The 17,229-nt window shown below is 38.0% G+C and overlaps 1 protein-coding gene across 3 annotated transcripts; it reads left to right on the forward strand.

The window, feature by feature from the left end:
• Nucleotides 1–1,802: 1,802 nt before the first annotated feature.
• Nucleotides 1,803–12,757, forward strand: TMEM267 (transmembrane protein 267). Of its 3 annotated transcripts, none has more exons than XM_026666466.2 (3): nucleotides 1,803–1,892; nucleotides 5,482–5,927; nucleotides 10,667–12,757. In XM_026666466.2, exons 2-3 carry the CDS (start codon nucleotides 5,604–5,606, stop codon nucleotides 11,000–11,002), a joined length of 660 nt encoding a protein of 219 aa, XP_026522251.1. In that variant the 5' UTR covers nucleotides 1,803–1,892; nucleotides 5,482–5,603; the 3' UTR covers nucleotides 11,003–12,757. The 3 variants fall into 3 exon arrangements, with proteins under 3 accessions (XP_026522251.1, XP_026522252.1, XP_087814584.1); XM_026666467.2 differs by having other exon boundaries at nucleotides 5,540–5,927; XM_087958458.1 differs by lacking the exon at nucleotides 1,803–1,892 and having other exon boundaries at nucleotides 4,659–5,927.
• The last annotated feature ends 4,472 nt before the right edge of the window (nucleotides 12,758–17,229 follow it).

The following is a 17,229-nucleotide window of genomic DNA, read 5'->3' on the forward strand; positions in this document are numbered from 1 at the left end:
GTAAATTGCAGTCGTGTTCTGTTGTGGGTTTTTTTCCCCCATGTCTTTTCTATATCAGAGTTGTTTCTTTGATGATGCCAAACACAGATTTAAAAGTGAGTATTCTACATTCAAAAGCAAACATTGAATGAGGCTCTGATTTAGCTTCAAGTAATTTCTTACCTGTTTATTTGTTCATCAAATTTCTACACTGTTCATATCATTTAGAATAGAATAGATACCTATTTCAGACATCTGAAGACCTTGCTCTCTTGAGAAATCTGTCATGCTGCAAAAGGTGGAAGGAAGGAGAAAAGGAAGGCTAGCAACAAGGTGGATGGACTCAGTTACAGCGGTAATGAATGCACGGTTGGAGTAGCTGAAACATGGGAAAATATATGGTTGCTAAAAGTCTTGATGGCACATTATCAGTCAAGCAGCTCTCAGATCATGGCGCATACTGTCTTTGTCAAATAGCCTCTGGTCTCAGGTTGCACAATTTATTTATTTTTATTTATTTATTTGATTTGTCAATCGCTTACAAGATAATAGGTATAAGTATATACATAGTTATGAATACATGAAATGGGTACATATAAGAAAAATAAAAAGAAACAATAGGACAGGGACGGTAGGCACGTTGGTGTGCTTATGCACGCCCCTACAGACCTCTTAGGAAAGGGGTGAGGTCAATAGTAGACAGTCTAAGGTTGAAGTTTTGGGGGTTTGGGGAAGAAACCACAGAGTCAGGTAGAGTATTCCAGACTGACCACTCTGTTGCTGAAGTCGTATTTCCTGCAATCAAGTTTGGTGCGGTTAACCTTGAGTTTGTATCTATTGTGTGCTCTTGTGTTGTTATGGTTGAAGCTGAAGTATTCATTGACAGGTAAGTCATTGCAATGTATGATTTTATATACCATACTTAGATCAGGCCGAAGACGGCGTAATTCAAGGTTTTCTAGTTCTAGAATTTCAAGTCTGGTGGCATAAGGTATTCTACAACAAGTAGAGGAGTGGAGAACTCTTCTTGTGAAATATTTCTGGACTTTCTCAACTGTGCTAAAATCAGATACGTAATGTGGGTTCCAGACTGATGAGCTGTATTCGAGTATTGGTCTAGCAAATGTTTTGTATGCCCTAGTTAGTAGTGTGATATTACCAGAGAAAAAGCTACGTAGGATTAGGTTAACAACTCTTAATGCCTTTTTGGCTATGTAGTTACAGTGGGCTCTAGCACTTAGATCATTAGAGATGAGTATTCCAAGGTCCTTTACAGAGCTTGGATCATCAACAAGGTCTTGTATTTTATTTTCTGATATATTTTTTTTGCCAATATGTAAGATGTGTTTGGTGGATCTAAGCAGAGTCAGGCTGGATTAGTCCTTGGATGGGAGACCACAAGGAAATCCCAGGGTTGCAAGTTTGCTTTGAAAATAAGACAAAAAAAAAAAACCACCTTACATCCTGGAGGAAGGCTGTGCCAAACCCCTTCAATAACATTGCCAAGAAAACTGCATGAAAATTTCCACGCAGTCTCTACGAATCTCCGTACCTCTTTAAAAAAAAACACACACACACACACACACCCTGAAACGTCAGTTTTTCATAAAACGAAAAGCGAAACCCAATGGATAGACTTAACAACAGCGACTATCCCTTTTTATTTCCCAGGCCTTTAAAAAAAAAACGCCTCATTTTTCAGCTAGCCCCGACCTGCCGCACACGGAGGCTGATGCCAGAGGGCGGGGACGGGGAAACACCAGCGATGGGATGCCCAGGTGCGGGGAGGGAAATGAAGAGACAGGGAGGTTGGTGGGCGGGGCTTCTGATCTCCGCAGCCCAGTGGCCGTCCCAGAATGCTCCGCGCGCGCGTTTGCCGCTGAATGGGGCGCCTCGGTTGGGGCCGTTGGGAGGTGAGTGGGTCGGAGGGGGCCGCGGCTGTGGGGGCCAAACAACGGGGCCCGCAAATCCCCTGAAGCCGGGATCCCTTTGGGGCAATTCGGAAGGGCGCCGAGGCTGGGGAGAAGAAAGCAGCTGCGTGCGGAGGAACGCCTCGTGGGCGAGAGGGAGGGATGCGAGTGGGGCGCTCAGCTCTTCCCTCCTGAGGGTGACAGGGAGGGTGGGGTGGGGGGGTCTCCGGCTTGTTTTCCAGGCAGACATTCAACAGGGGGAGTCTTCGCTGCGCTCAGCGGCAGGAGGACGCTAGAGGACGGGCAGCGGTCAGCCGTGGCTACGAAGTCTTCCTCCCCCGCCTCCATCTCTGCATCTTCGGCACTTGGCCGGCTGAGCCTCCTGTTGTGTGAACCGGCTTGGGCCGTTCTGGCCGGCGAGGCCTGTGGGGGAAGGGTGATTAAGGCTGTGTGGGGTTAATGGTGTGGATGTTTATATCTTAGGGAGATATAACAAGGGAGCAGCAACAGCAGCAGCCGCCAGCCGGCTCTGATTGATTCGGTTTAATCTCAGAACTAAACCGTGGATGCTGCAAGGTGGAAGGAGGACTGGGGTCTCCGGGGCCCTGAACTAGATTGGAAAGCTTACAAAAAAATAACAAAAGGCAAAAGCCAAAACCACTTGAATGGTTGCCACAAAAGCTACCTGGACAATATAAAGTCATAGGGCTCCAGCTTGGCTCAAGAAAGACTTTACCGTCAGGTAGAACTCCAGTGCATTAAATTGACAGAACAATTAACCAGTGGAACGCCTTGCCTCCAGAAGTTTTGGATGCTTCAACACTGGAAGTTTTTAAGAAGAGATTGGATAACATTTATCTGAAGTGGTATAAGTCTGAGCAGGGGGTTGGACTGGAAGACCTCCAAGATCCCTTCCAGCTCTGTTATTCTGTTATAAGTATTTGCCCTGCAGATTTCTTGGATTTGAATTCACAGCCAGCATGGGAATGGGTGAGATGGGATATACAACATCTGGAAGGCAATAGGATGAGAAGTGAAAGGATGTTTAATTGTGCTGTGGATTCCTACCTCATCTTCCCTTCTGTCAGGTTTTAGATGATAAGAATCATAAGTTCGCAAACTCATTTCTTATATTGTGTAAAGCAGTGTTTTTCAAACTTGACAATTTAAGTCAATTTAAGTCCATATAAGGGAATTGATGTTAAAGTTTGAAAAGCATTGGCATAAAGTGTCATGTATGATCACTAGGAAGTTAATCGGTGGGTAAGGGCAACATTAAAGAAAAGGGAAGCTACCAACAGCAGAAATTGAGAAAAGTTAACATGTAACATGAACTGGAAAAGTAATTTGGGGAGGTATGGTACATAGATAAAACACTGATATAAACAGTCATGATGAAAGAGAATTACTTTTTAAATTTAAAAGCAATAAAATTATTGCATAGGAGGAGAAAAAATACAGGTATAAATTGATTTAGTGAATAAAAATAAAAACCAGAAATATGTCTTAAGTGGGATGTTAAAACAATAATAGGGTTGGATTTTAAGGTAGAGCACAGATTATATATACCAATAATTATATAACTAAACACAAGAGGCGAGGTAAAAAGGAAGATTGGAAAGAATAGAATAGCCATATAAATAAGTCCATACATTGTGTGTGTGGGGGGGGGTGTGTTGCATGTAATTTTTTTCTGGTTTCAGTCAAAAAAAACCAAAATGCTGTGTTTTAAACATGTTGATCCTTGCATACCATCCTATAGATATTTAAAGCTTCTACAAAATCTCGGGTTTAGTCCGTCCTGTTGCTAGACAGCAACAGGTACTGTATCTAAAGTAGTTACAAAACTTTAAAAAAAATCAGTAGCATAGCAGAATATCACAACTAGAAAAATGAACATAAGTTGCAATTTTATTATATTGTGAGTGATTGCTCTGTATTAAAACATACTTTTTAGTTAGGCTGTTATCCTAACAGTTATCAGGTATACTCTGTATTTGAAGCATAGTGTTAAGCTTACCTTGGGGGTGTACATTTGCCATAGCTCTTAAATTTATATGTATTATTTTTCTTTTTCCACTAAAATGCTAAAACACAATTCTTTTGAAAGCTAGAACAGACCAAACTATTATCAGAAGATTATGGTACTGAATTCAGCATGGAATTTCATTTATAAAATCAAATTACTAAAGCAAAATATAATCTTGAAAATCAAGGAAGAGGAATGACCAGGAAGAGCATATGTTAAAATTTTACACTCAGATAAAAATATTTAATGTTATACTTGTATTTAAACTTATTTAAATAAATTTATTTAAATAAATTTATTTATCATATTTAGACTTTTTAAATAATGTCTATAAAGACAAAGCCTCTATGAATAAATTAGTACGCTTGGCTTTTTAAATGTTTTATGTAATATCTAGCAATTTAGTGTATCTGATAAATTATTTTTTCCTATGAATTCATAAAAAATTCACAATTATAAATAGCATAGAATTGATTGACCCTCAATTGAGAGTGCTGTAAAATGGGGTGCAGGGAATCAGCTCTGAATAAGAAGTAACATATTAGATTGTAATGCTGATTTTTTAGAATCTCATATTTCTTCTTGTTGCTGTTTCCACTTAAATATAAAAGTTTGTGTGACTATGTCAAATTTAGTTCCATGATCTAAACGGATCTTTAATCACTTTTTTCTATGTAATATATCAAATTTCCTAACCAAAGCACAAATCAGCCCTTAATTTTTAAATCTTTACTTTTGCCATATTTTCTAGATTTATAATTTTCTAATGATTGCCAAAGGAACTCTCCTGAATGGCTGATGAAAATGGATATATCTTTGAGCCTATCTGTCAGAGAAGAGCAACTCTAATTATTTTAATATTATCTGATGCTAATTGCAGGATAAAATCAAGTTTCAAAATAATTTCATCCTGAAATGTAGTTTCTACCCAGCATTCAGAAAGTATCACCCCATTTTGTGACAAGGACTGGTTAATGTGAATATGGACATTATAAACATGTTATAAAATTAACAAGCACTATTAAATACAATTCAGTAATGATATGTTAATGTTATTTTCATAATTATAATTATTGTTTCTTTTATAACTAGTCCTGCAATTCTGTTTAAGAATTGATCAGCATATGTTGTGTTTATATGTTCCAAAGCATAATTGAAAAGTGGTTTTTTTCCTTCTTCTGAAGATAAATTTATCAAGTGTAAATATAGCGTAAGTATATATAACCATATGTCCTTTTGCTAGAGAGGAAAGTTAGACAAACAAACATTTAAAGATATTTAAAAGGGCTTAAGAGAGAAAAGCAGAATAAAAATGTGAAAAGGTATAAGGGGTTCTTGGTGCTCTCTGAGCTTGCTTGTTTTCTTGCGGATGTTTCATTACCAACTTTTGAAAATAATATAATTGCCTCCTTTGGAAAATAATGCAGCGATGTCAAAATTTGAAAAACGTTACAACCTGTACATCCCGGGTACAAGGTTTTCTTTCTATGGGACAGTAACCTAAAAATGTGTTTACAGAGATAATTAGTTCACTGATTTCTGTTATATTTTTGCTTATTTAAGGAAGAAGAGTCAGAATTGGTTAAGGCTTCTCATTAAGCTTTCTTTGTGATAATTACAGAATGCCTCAAGATTTTACAGACAATGGGCTGTATGTACCCTGATGAGATTTTGTGCATGGAGACATGCTGCTTGCTATGGCATCTGAGACTGACAAAGCCAATGCTCTTCTCCAGTTGTTCAGCACAGCGTCTGTTATTTCAAGTCTAGGACTGGGGATTTTCTGCTATTTAGCAGATAGACTTCTGCAATATTCTTTCATTCAGCAAACCTACTGGCTGCGGGCATTGTCCGATAATATGGTACATGGTATTATAGGACTGTGGTCATGGGCAATAGTGATTGGACTCAAGAAAAAAAGTGACTTTACAGAAGTAATTTTAGCTGGTTTCCTCTCCTCCGTGATTGATATGGATCACTTTATTCTAGCTGGCTCCCTTTCACTAAAGGTAAGCAAAGCATAAGTTTATTCACTTGAAATTTCTAGAGTATTTATGAGTAAATAAATCTGAAGATATTTTAAAGAATATAAGTGTTTCAAAAAATATTTAAAACTGTTTATATTAAAATCATGACTTCAAGTTTTAGCAAATCTATTTAGTAGACTTCTAAATTATAACTTTTATTGCATAATGGGTCGCAACTTTGCAACTAACAACAACAATTGTGTAATAAAAGTAGTATTTTGTGTGGGCCACCCTGATATGACACCTCCTTGCCTGTGCTGAATTTGATTAAAAAGAAACTTGGGCAGCTTTTCATGCTGCTTGCTGTCCAAAGTTAGGGAGTAATTTACATTTACCGTATTTGCCGGCGTATAAGATGACTTTTTTGCCCTGAAAAAGATGCCTCAATTGGGGGTGCGTCTTATATGCCGGGTCGTCTTATACGCCGGCAAATAGTAATTGGGAAGCACTGCGGCTGCCAGCGGCTGAGGCACTTTTGCGCACCGTGGAAGCGAATCCCGTGAAGCCGAAAGAGCAGCCAGCCTTCTCCCAGCTCCCAAGGAAACGAGGCTCGCACCGCCCGAGCTCCGCTGAGGTATCCGGCTGGGGCTGTCAGGAGTTGTTACCGCTGGCGCGGCTCCGCACGGCTCCAGTCCCGTTGCCTCGGGAAGGAAAGGCAAAAGCCACGGCTCTTCCTTTTTGCCTTTCCCTTCCCGAGGCAACGCGGGACTGAGCCGCGCATGAGCCGCGCCAGCGGTAACAACTCCTGACAGCCCCAGCCGGATACCTCAGCGAGCCCGGGCGGTGCGAGCCTCGCTTCCTGGGAGCTGGGAGAAGGCTGGCTGCTCCTTTCGGCTTCACGGGATTCGCTTTCCACGGATGACAAAAGTGCCTCAAAAAAAAAAAAGTGCAAAAGTGGAAGGCGTGCGGAAGAGGGGGCGAGTATATAACAAACTATATTTTGAGTGGAAATGTTGGGGGTCGTCTTATACGCCGGGTCGTCTTATACGCCGGCATATACGGTAATTTCATTCACGCTATTGATAGACCTACAAAGTTTGATACTATTGGCTCTATTGGATGTGTTTGCTATGAAAAAAAATAGCATAGTTTGTCTAACCCCAGAGGCAGATCTTCCCAGGTTTTTCCAGAGGAAATTCTGGAGTTTAATGTTAGTTGCATGGCAAACACACATTAGCCTTGACTAGTTTTCAGAGTAGTTTATTGAATAGTCTGGTTCAGTCATAATACTAAGCGATGGTTAGGATTTCATATCACATTGGTTAGCTTCACACAAAACACATTATGTTTTATTCATTATATCAGATTTTTATCCTGCCTTAGTATATTATGTGGAGGAATCTATGAGAATCCATGGGTGAACAAACAATTTAAAAAATTCACAGTGAAATTGGGGGCAGGGGACAACCATAAATGATTTTCTTCCAGAACTATCTTCATTGTCACCTGTATTTAAACTGGACAGGATGAAAGCTCATTGCTTATCAGCTCTTTCCATCTCTTAGTTGATTGCCATAGCTAAAAAATGGAAAGAAGCTTTCTAAACAATGGTGGGGATATTAAAACTGAAAATCAATAAAAACAGTCTAGTCTAATTGTTTAGAAAAACTATGCATTATATTGTTTCTGTACTGAGTGATGCCCTTGTCCTTATTTGACATTAAACCCCTTGGTGTAGTATTGTGGTTGACAGGTTGGTTGGTACCTTAGCTAAGGAGGGGGAAACTAATATGACATCAGATATAAGATATATCAAGATATATCATAATCCTCTGATAATGCTGCTCTGTTTGTCCCATTCCACACATTTCAGGTACTTCAAGATCCTTGGAATAATAGCAGGGTTTATTGTGCTATTTAATAGATTGGCCAACCAGAAATCAGGCTTAATATTCAGGCTTTTTAATCTTGTAATTTCCACATGTAATAGTATACTGGTATCATAAAATTATAGTTTATTAAAAATGCCTGATAGAGAATTATAACTGAGGTGTGCCCAGTTAAAATGCAGTTGGAAGAATTAACTTTAAAATTTCATCAGAAGAAGATTTAGTTTCTGGTTTGTGTTCCCTCTTTTTGGATGGTGTATTTAAAAGATATAGTTGAAATAAAAATTACCATTACAGAGCAGAGTGAAATAACTTAGCATTCAATTTTGATATTTTTTAAAGATCTGCCCTCTAACATTTTAAAACAGGTAGCGAATTGTTTTATCACACCTTTATCCAGTAGATGGCATGCTTGAATGTACTGAAGAATTTGAATGTACTGATTTTGCAAGCAGGATTTCTAATTCTCATTTAACTCTTATTTACAAGCTTTGATTTAGTAGGATTAATGTTGCATTTGACTTGTGTTTTTTTTAAGTTTGATAGATAGATGGAAACACTGAAGGATTATCCATTCATGATGATCATCATAATTTATAAATATAGTAGTTGCCTTATTTCATAGAGGAAAATATCTATCTGCTCTAGAACTGAGTCTTTAAGGACAATCTGCTTAAAAAACCCAGAAGGAGCAAGTTTTTAATATGCTCAATTAGGTGTCCTCATTTTTTTATTATATTTTGATAATCCAGGGCATAAAGTTTTGACAATGACAGCTCTATCAGTATCAAACACTGATCAGAAATAATGCAACAAAAGTAATAATTGATATATCTGTGTATTTTTGTTATTATACTAAAAAAATGAATATTTCTTGCAGTAGGGCTATAACAACTTGTGTGTGTGTGTGTGTGCGTGTGTTATTAGATACACCTTTAGTTGAGGAACTCTGCTCAGCATCCCATATGCTCCCTCCTAAATTTGTCCACAATGGCAACCCTATTAGGTAGACTGGCTTGAGAGATTGTGACTAATCCAAAGACACCCAGATTGCTTTCATGGGAAATATGGATCTTGGATCTCCAGATAGCAGGCAATACCTGAACCACTTCTCCATACATTTCTCGATTATCTGGAGCAGGGGTTGCCAACCTTTTGGACCTCAGGGACTACCAAACGCATAATTTTATATCATGCGGAGCACTAATATGAATTTTGAGTGACGGTGGCTTGCTGATGGTGGGAGAGAGAGAGATCTGATCTAACCTCGGAGGGCTGGCAGTGATATTCGTTCTCTCCCCCCCCTCTCTCTCTCTCTCTCACACACACACACACATGCGCACACACACACACACACACATGGGTCCCTCACACATCCCCACCCCTTCCAAGGCAGCCACATTCCTAACCTGCTTTTCAGCTCCGTTCTCAGGGGGAGAGAGAGAGAGACAGTATCCTGCGATCCCAAATAAAGAACGATCAATCGATAGGAAAACAGGATGGGGGTTTTTCCTGCAAACTTTTTGGGGGATGTTCCCAGGGTCTCTGCAGAAAAAGCAGAAGCAGCAGAGACCCTGGGAAAATCCCAAAAGTCTGCAGGAAAATTCCCCAACCCGTTTTCCTACCGATCTATCATTATTTGGGATCGCAGGATACCGTCTCCAGCTCCATTCTTGGGGTGGGGGAGAGTGAGAGAAACTTTTGACTTCATGCAAGGAAAGCAGCAAAAATAGCAGAAGTCTTTCTTTCTCTCCCTCAAACTCTGCCAGAATGGCGCAGCCTCTTGGAACAGGATGCCTTGCAGGGTCCCAAAGACTCATTTCTGGTGGAGTTTGGGGGAGAGAAAGAAAGACTTTTGCTGCTTTCCTTGCGTGCAGCCAAAAGCAGCAGAAGAAGGAAGTGGAAAGAAGCAGCCCGGTGGCCAGTCGAGGCACATGGGGCGAGTGGGGCAAGTCCCCCCTTCCCCCCCCCTCCCCTCACTATCTCATGTTCACAATGCAAGCAATGCAAGCCTTGTGTTCCTGTGGGCCATATGGGCAGCGCAGCCTTGTGTTCCGCACAGCCTTAATTACTTTGGGGGGTGCTTGTGGGTGACATTTCTCTGCGGACCACCAACATTTTCTCGTGGACCACCAGTGGTCCCCAGCCCACTGGTTGGCGACCATTGGTCTGGAGTCCAAACTGCAATAATATTGCTAAAGAGTACAGCAGGATAGTTATAAACAACTCAGAATCTTGCTTATTATGTTGTTGTTATAATAAATTCTCTTCAAAAAGGCCTTAATCAACCTACATATATGTGAACAATATTGTTTTATTTAATCAGATATTAGTAACCTATGTACAAACAATTTGAAGTTGGGAAATAGGATAATTTATAAATGATTTCAAATGGGTACTGTCACTAGCAATTTTAAAGTAAAAGATACTAGTTTTGTTCATTTAGAATTGGCATTTTCTACTTCACTAACTCCCAAGTCTGTCAGAAAAATGTAGTTAGAAACTTTTTGCCAAAATAAGAAAGTCTAAAATTGATATTGCTTATCGCTCCCTTGTTCCCTGTTCAGCAGCCAATACATTTTAAAAATGAATAGTAGTTCCAGGTTAGCAACCAGAGAATGCATCCAAGCTATCAGTTAAATGGACTGCATTTACCAAAACTTAGAATAGAAGCAAATACTGGAACATACAAAGCATTAAATATAAAAATTCTACTGATAGATAATACTAATAATTACTACTTTCCAACTTGTGTGTTGATTTTGGTCAAAATGTGAATCAACTAAGTTGGTGCAGCTGTTGTATACCTTTTTTTTTCCCTTTAAAAAACCAGTATGTTTTTCCTTTCCAATGCAAGCTAAGATTGTACTTTTTCCCCCCGCTCCCTCTCAGGCTGCCCTGACTCTCCCGCAAAGACCGTTCCTTCACTGTTCTACTGTGATTCCAGTTGTGTGCCTGATGTTAAAGTTTGTTATGCATCTTCTCAAGCTGAAGGATTCCTGGTGCTTTCTTCCCTGGATGATGTTTATCTCCTGGACTTCGCATCATGTTCGAGATGGAATACGCCATGGCCTGTGGATCTGCCCCTTTGGAAAGACCGCTCCCCTACCTTATTGGCTTTATGTGGCCGTCACTGCAACTTTACCTCATCTTTGTTCTTTTCTTTTGTATTTGACTGGAACAAGAGAACTGATGTCAATAAAACATGGGATTCGTATTGATGTGTAAAGATATTGAAGATGGTTCTGTTCTTGGAAATAATTTTTTTCTTGATTATTGAATTAGGTCAAAGTTGATGTTACATAGCCTAATGAAACAACGTTGATTTCCTGTGGTCACTGCTGCACAAGGTATTGTGTGACTGGTAGGGGACAATTTATTTATTGATAGCTCCTTTTTTAAGATTTTATTGTTGTCTGTTTTTGTTAAGTGTGTGTAAATAGCTGCTGGTCCCAATCATTGTTTTTCTTGCCTGAACCTAGTGGCTAAAACCCCTTTTAATAAATGGATTCCAGTTTCAAAAATATTTCCTCTGATTCGGCATCTGTTTAACATCGGGACTAAAGGGCTTAATGTATAGAAGCTGTTACTGTAGATCTCTAGGCAGCTGACACCCTCTTCTTCCATTGAAAGATATGGTGGTGGGGAGAAATGGATAAAATGCTATCTGTCTCAGCATTACTTAGATGTTCTCTTGTATCCTCTGCTTTAAATATTTGCCATAGATATTGTCAGCTGTATCTGCATCATTCTGAATATATGAACAACATCACTGATAAAAAGTTTAAAATTCAACACTGTATGTTATTTAGGGAAATATAACAGTAGTGACACTGCACTTTATTAAGAGATGGCAAGAAATAGGGACCTTTGGAGTTAATGCTAGTTCCTTAAAATCTATATTTTGGTGGGGTTGTGCAAAGCATTCAGAAGAAATTATTTGTCAACAGGTAGATATGCAAAAGAAGGGATTAAAAAAAAGAAATCACATGTTTTGCAACCCTTGCACATCAAAAGCTATCTCTGTGCCTGTATATGTGAATGCACAGACAATACTAACAGCGGAACCACCAGCAAAGGAAAGTGACTGGGCATACAGATGCATGCTGAGACTAACCAGGAACAAGTTTTAAAGTGGCTGCATCTATATTGCAAAAGACGCAGCTGCCTTCGCAGTTTGAAGAGTGGTGCTTCATGTTGTCATGAATGACACAGCATGGAAACTAATACTGTCTTTTGAATATTTTGTACTGTTCTCCTTTATGCCTCTAATTTCTTAATACAAGTGGAATGGGGTAGATGAGTGGAATATTATGTAGTAACATGCAGAATATTCTTTTGCCACTTGCAGAGAGGTTGTTTACCATTCAGAACACTGAGAGGTGTTCTGATTTTGAAATGAACTTATTTCCATTTATAAAGAATATAAAATGACTAAAACAAAGAATGTATTGTATTGCCTGTAACGTTCTGGTATGATCATAAATGCATTTGCTTTCAGGACTTTCAGTGAAATCATAACAGAATTAACATTCCTGGAAGAGTTGGTGCCAATTAAAATATGTTCTGCTTTTATTGAATGTTAGTATTCCTTTTGGTTTTCAAAAGAAAGTTGAAATGTGCAATATTGACAACTATCAAGAATTCATCCTAATCAATCCTGATAAATAATTTCTAACAGAATAACAGTTGGAAGGGGTTTGGAGGTCTTTTAGTCTAACTGCCTGGTCAGCAGGAGACTTTCAGACAAATGGCTGTCCAGTCTCTTCTTAAAAATCTCCAGTAATGGAGCATCCACAACTGTTCATTTTTGTTGTTGTTTTGTTGTTTGTTTCTGCTGTTTGATTTATATACATGCACACATCTTTGCTTATCCTGAGAAATACTGTTGTCAACAATACATAAGAAAGTGGAATCAGGGATGGTAATTCCTGTTAATGTTTCCAATAATACTTCATTTGCATTAAAACTGCTTTAAATCCCTGCTGTTGAAATATCCTTTCTTTCAAGGCAGCAAGCATACTTAATACAGGTAGTTCTTGACTTGTGGCCAGTGACTTAGCAAACATTCCAAATTATGACAGACCCCCAAAATGAGGCTTATGATCCATATTCATAGTTCAGGCCTCCCCACCTGCAGTCACATGACCCAGTTTGGGCAATTAGGATTCAGCCCACATTTATGGCTGTCTGCAGTGCTACATGCTCACATGACTGCAATTTACAACATTTTTATCAGAAACACTGATTTACTTCAAGTTTCCAGGAAAAACTACCCCAGAGTGCTGTCCCATACTTAACAGACAGCGTGCTCACTTAATGATTGCCATGTTTGCTTAATGACCTCTGCAAAAAAAAGGGTAAAACAGGGCAGTCTTATCACCCAACTTAACAATCCAAACTGTGGGCTCAATTATAGTTGTAAGTTGAGAGCACTGTCTATTTACACCTGCCTCTTGGTTTCCCCATAACTATCCCTGAAGTGAGTTGGACCGAGACAGAAGGATGCCCCCAAAGATTTCGTAAGTTTCATTTGCTCTCTTTCTCACACATAACATATTAACAATAGGAAATTGCATCAAATAAAACACGTTTTGTCCTATGAAAGAAATTAGACCAACTCCAAATACTCCATTAAAACAATTCAAATTTTATTACATTAAGTGGTGCACACTTAAAAGCACTTAATATATAATCTTAAGAATTACCTGAAATGTAGGCAGAACCATTATTTTGAACAAACTGATTTACAGGGAAAATCTTGTCAGTGTATGTTTCTTATGCCATAAAGGTAAATTATGTTCTAGGAAAACTAAAGGGAGCAATGTGTTTTTGCAGCTATTCTTTAGCAAACAATTTCAAGTATATTGTGTTTTGAATGAATATATTTCAAGAAAACTTTAACAATTTCATCACAAGAAACAATGGGAAGTTGAAATAGCTCTTACTTCCTTGTTTTATTGACCTACATAATATAGTAATCCATGCTAAATACTACCTACTGTGCAACTTGCAGGAAAAATGTCCAAGGGGATTTTTTTTTAAAAAAATCAAGCATTTCCAGTTTGCATAGCATAGCTATCAAGATAAACAACACAACGATTTCTTCCGGTGCACATGAACAGAACAATGACAGCAATAGTACTGTAGAGTTTTTTGTTTTATTGCTTTTGGCTAATGCCCTTTCAAGTCCTCTAAAGCCTGCAGGATTCTTTATTAATGTTGAAATACTGAGAACATGGAATCAATGGTACCCTTTTGACCCAAGTTTAGAAAAACAGAGGCAAAACTTTCAATCACCAATTTGTTTTTACCCAAAAAATCCTGGCACTCAAATTTGAACCCGGAATATTTTGTGATTTATGAATTGTCAGTGAATTCTATTAAATTCTATCAGTCTCTTTTAACATATGACCTTGTTCTCTAAAATGTCATTTGATTCACGTTACATTTTAGGTGCGCGCTTAAAAACTCCTAGGATGTAATATAAGAATTATCTGAAATGTAGGCAGAACCATTAAATAGAGAAAATTGGTTTGCAGGGAAAATCTTGTCAGTAGGTGTTTGTTATGTCGTAAATGTAAATTATGTGCTGGAAAAACTGACAGGATCAGTGTGTTTCTGTAGCTATTTAACAAACATAAATGCACCCCAGTTGTTTGTAATGTCTGCTGAATAATATATAAAAAGAAACTCATGGAGCCGACTAATGCAAAGAAAATGGGCTTGGATGATGTATCTTCTGTTGTACAGTTACCTTGACCACTTTGTGAGAGAATCTTTCATCTTTCCTATATATGGTATTAGAATGAAACCTAAGTGTTGAAAAAGAGAGCCAAGAGAGCCCTTCCCTTCTTGTTCCTCTTCTTTGTATTTTTTAAATTCCATTTTCAGTTCATCCACAAGTGATGCCATTGTAAAAAAAAAAAAATGTCAAACAACCACTCAAGTGTTTTTATTCATTCAAATGTAATTTCCAAAAGTCCCAAAGTCACCAAGCAATCCAAATACACACAAGCTGTTTCTTTTGACACTTTCTTCTTTTTTCACTTTCTCTTCCTGGGGTTACTGTTTAGTTACAAAATTCCAGTTAAAATGTATCTTTTAGAAGTCTTGTTAGGATTTAATCAGATTCTTTTAAATTCTAGACAGTCTCCTCCTTCCAAATCCTGCTCTTATTCTTTTCCTCTCCCTTCCCACTTACAGCAAGAAAAAAAAAGTTTTTTTTAGTGTTCAGAAATCCTTATTATCCCCTTGACATTTAATTATCCAGTTTAATTACCTATTGATGCCAAAGCGGGTTTTTCCGATTTCTCATTCATTTCTGTTCGCTGTCAACGTTAGGAAGGAGAGTGGAAAAAAAAAAACTTTCCCTTTTCACTTTCATTCGCTGTTCTGAATCTTCCTTGGGAGCGATGTATCTTTTTTAAAAATTTAAATTCCAGGATACCTTAGTTGTTGCTTCTTATCCCGGTCAGCCAAAACTTTCACTTCTTAGCTTCCTCCTGCACTTTCTTTTCCGGCTGAGTGCTTCTTTGAGGCGGCCATTTCTGACCTCCGCTCTTACTGCCTTCAGGAAAGGGAGTTTTGCCAGCTGGGGAGGAAAGATGTGGCTTTCCTCGACCCTGCTGGGATCTCCCCCCTCTTTGCCACCTCTATGGGGTGGCTTAGCCCCGAAGCCAAACTGGTTCAGGACGCTCCAGTGGCGAGCCCAGGCAGAAACCGTGCACGATCGCGGATTCCTGCCTGCCGCCGAAGCCCTGCAAACCGGAACTCCTTCTTAGAAATGGCGATCTGTATCTACGAGAAACTGCAAGAAAGGACTGCGCAACAAGAGGATTGGGACAAAGAAGAAGCCATCTTTAATGAACAAGTAACTTTACTTGGGGAAGAAAGGGGAAAGGAGGGAAAGAAAATGGAGACTTTAAGATCTAAAAAAACAACCAAAAAAGGGAAAAAATAAGGTGAAAAGTGGATATAATGTTAGAAAGCAACAGAAGGGGGGAATACAGAAGAGGGAAATGGAGGTGGAGAGACAAGGGGGTAAAAAGGGCAGAGAGAAGAAGCAAGGGAGGAAGGAAGGGAAGAGAAGCTTCAAAGGTGTGGAGCAAGATGTAAAGAAACTACTTATTTAGAGATAATGGGTAAAAACTTAACTGAAAAAGTGATTCTGCAAAGGTACATAAGATTGTATTGTTATATTTGTATTAGAAATAATGTTAGAAAATTGGAAACAACGTGATTAAAAAGTGGGATAAAATATTCAGTGAAACTTGTGAACAAAAGAAAGGAAAGGAAATAAATGAGAGAATTGAATTAGGAAGGAATAGGAACATTTTAATGACACAATGTTTTAAAATACAAGTGAAGTGGGGGGGAAATAATTATGGAAAGTTTATAAGTGTTCCCATTGAAGTATGATACTTATTTGAAAAGTAATGTGTAAAATGTTTAAGATTTAAATGAATATTAATATTAATGATAGATTTGAATTGGTGTGGATTGTTGTTTTAATTATATATTTATAATTTTTTCTCTTTTTAAAATATAGTGTGTAACTTTAGAATGTACTAAGCAGAATCCAAATGGAAGTTATGTATTATACTAAGTGTTATAAATTTAGGGGAAAGAGATAAAGGCGTCATACTCCAATCAGTGATTACAGGAGAAATTTTGTTTAATGAGAAAAGATAATAGACAACTGGAAACAGGACAGACAAAGAATATAAGTATAATGATCTGAACTGAGATGAGATAAATAAAATAAAACTAAGAAAGTTAAAAGAGGGGAGAAGCTATATAGAAAATGTAGAATGGCAATAAAATATGGAATGGTATATAAAATGAGCATGAATTTGAATTTGTGTCTGTACAAAGAGATGTAACCCGGGATCAAGCTGCTTTCAAAAAAGATGTTTTATGTGTTTATGTTTTATGTTTTGTTTGTTTGTGTTTGTTTTTGAAAATGAATAAAATTTGTTTAAAAAAAAAAGAATGCAACCTAAGTGGATGTGGACAGCTTGACATTGTATTAATTTTTTATCCTGTTTCAAAATTCTTGATAAATTATTTTTCCTTTTAGAAACTATCATAACTATATAAAATTCTTTTGTTCATTCCTGCAAACAGAGGCAGGATATCCATTGCTATATAGAATGGACTTTTAATAACTTGCAACAATGATTCACCTATTTTTATTTTGTCATTAATGCTATATAATATATCAGTCCTGTCCTGGATTGGTAATTGATTGCTAATTGATTCTTGAGTGTTGGTAATTGATTGTCATAGGTAATAGGCATAGTTAATACAAAGTTATCTTTTTGGTGCTGAATCAGAGTCTTGTTTGAAGTTTAACCCAAGTCAGAACTTCTTATTTTCTCCCTCTTTTTAAGCAAGGGTGTTTTCTAAATAAAATTTTGCAAAGGAGCTGCATTTTCCTCCCTGTTTAGTGT

The sequence above is a fragment of the Notechis scutatus genome, chromosome 2 (genome assembly GCF_049901735.1).
Source record: "Notechis scutatus isolate UNSWTSFEM ecotype Mainland chromosome 2, rNotScu1.2, whole genome shotgun sequence".
Taxonomy (NCBI): Eukaryota; Metazoa; Chordata; class Lepidosauria; order Squamata; family Elapidae; genus Notechis; species Notechis scutatus.

Bases quoted from the DNA above. Each gene is read 5' to 3' on its own strand.
- TMEM267 (XM_026666466.2), top strand. From the start codon at position 5,604: ATGCTGCTTGCTATGGCATCTGAGACTGACAAAGCCAATGCTCTTCTC. The intron at 5,928-10,666 runs GTAAGCAAAGCA...GCTCCCTCTCAG, and splicing joins CTGGCTCCCTTTCACTAAAG to GCTGCCCTGACTCTCCCGCA.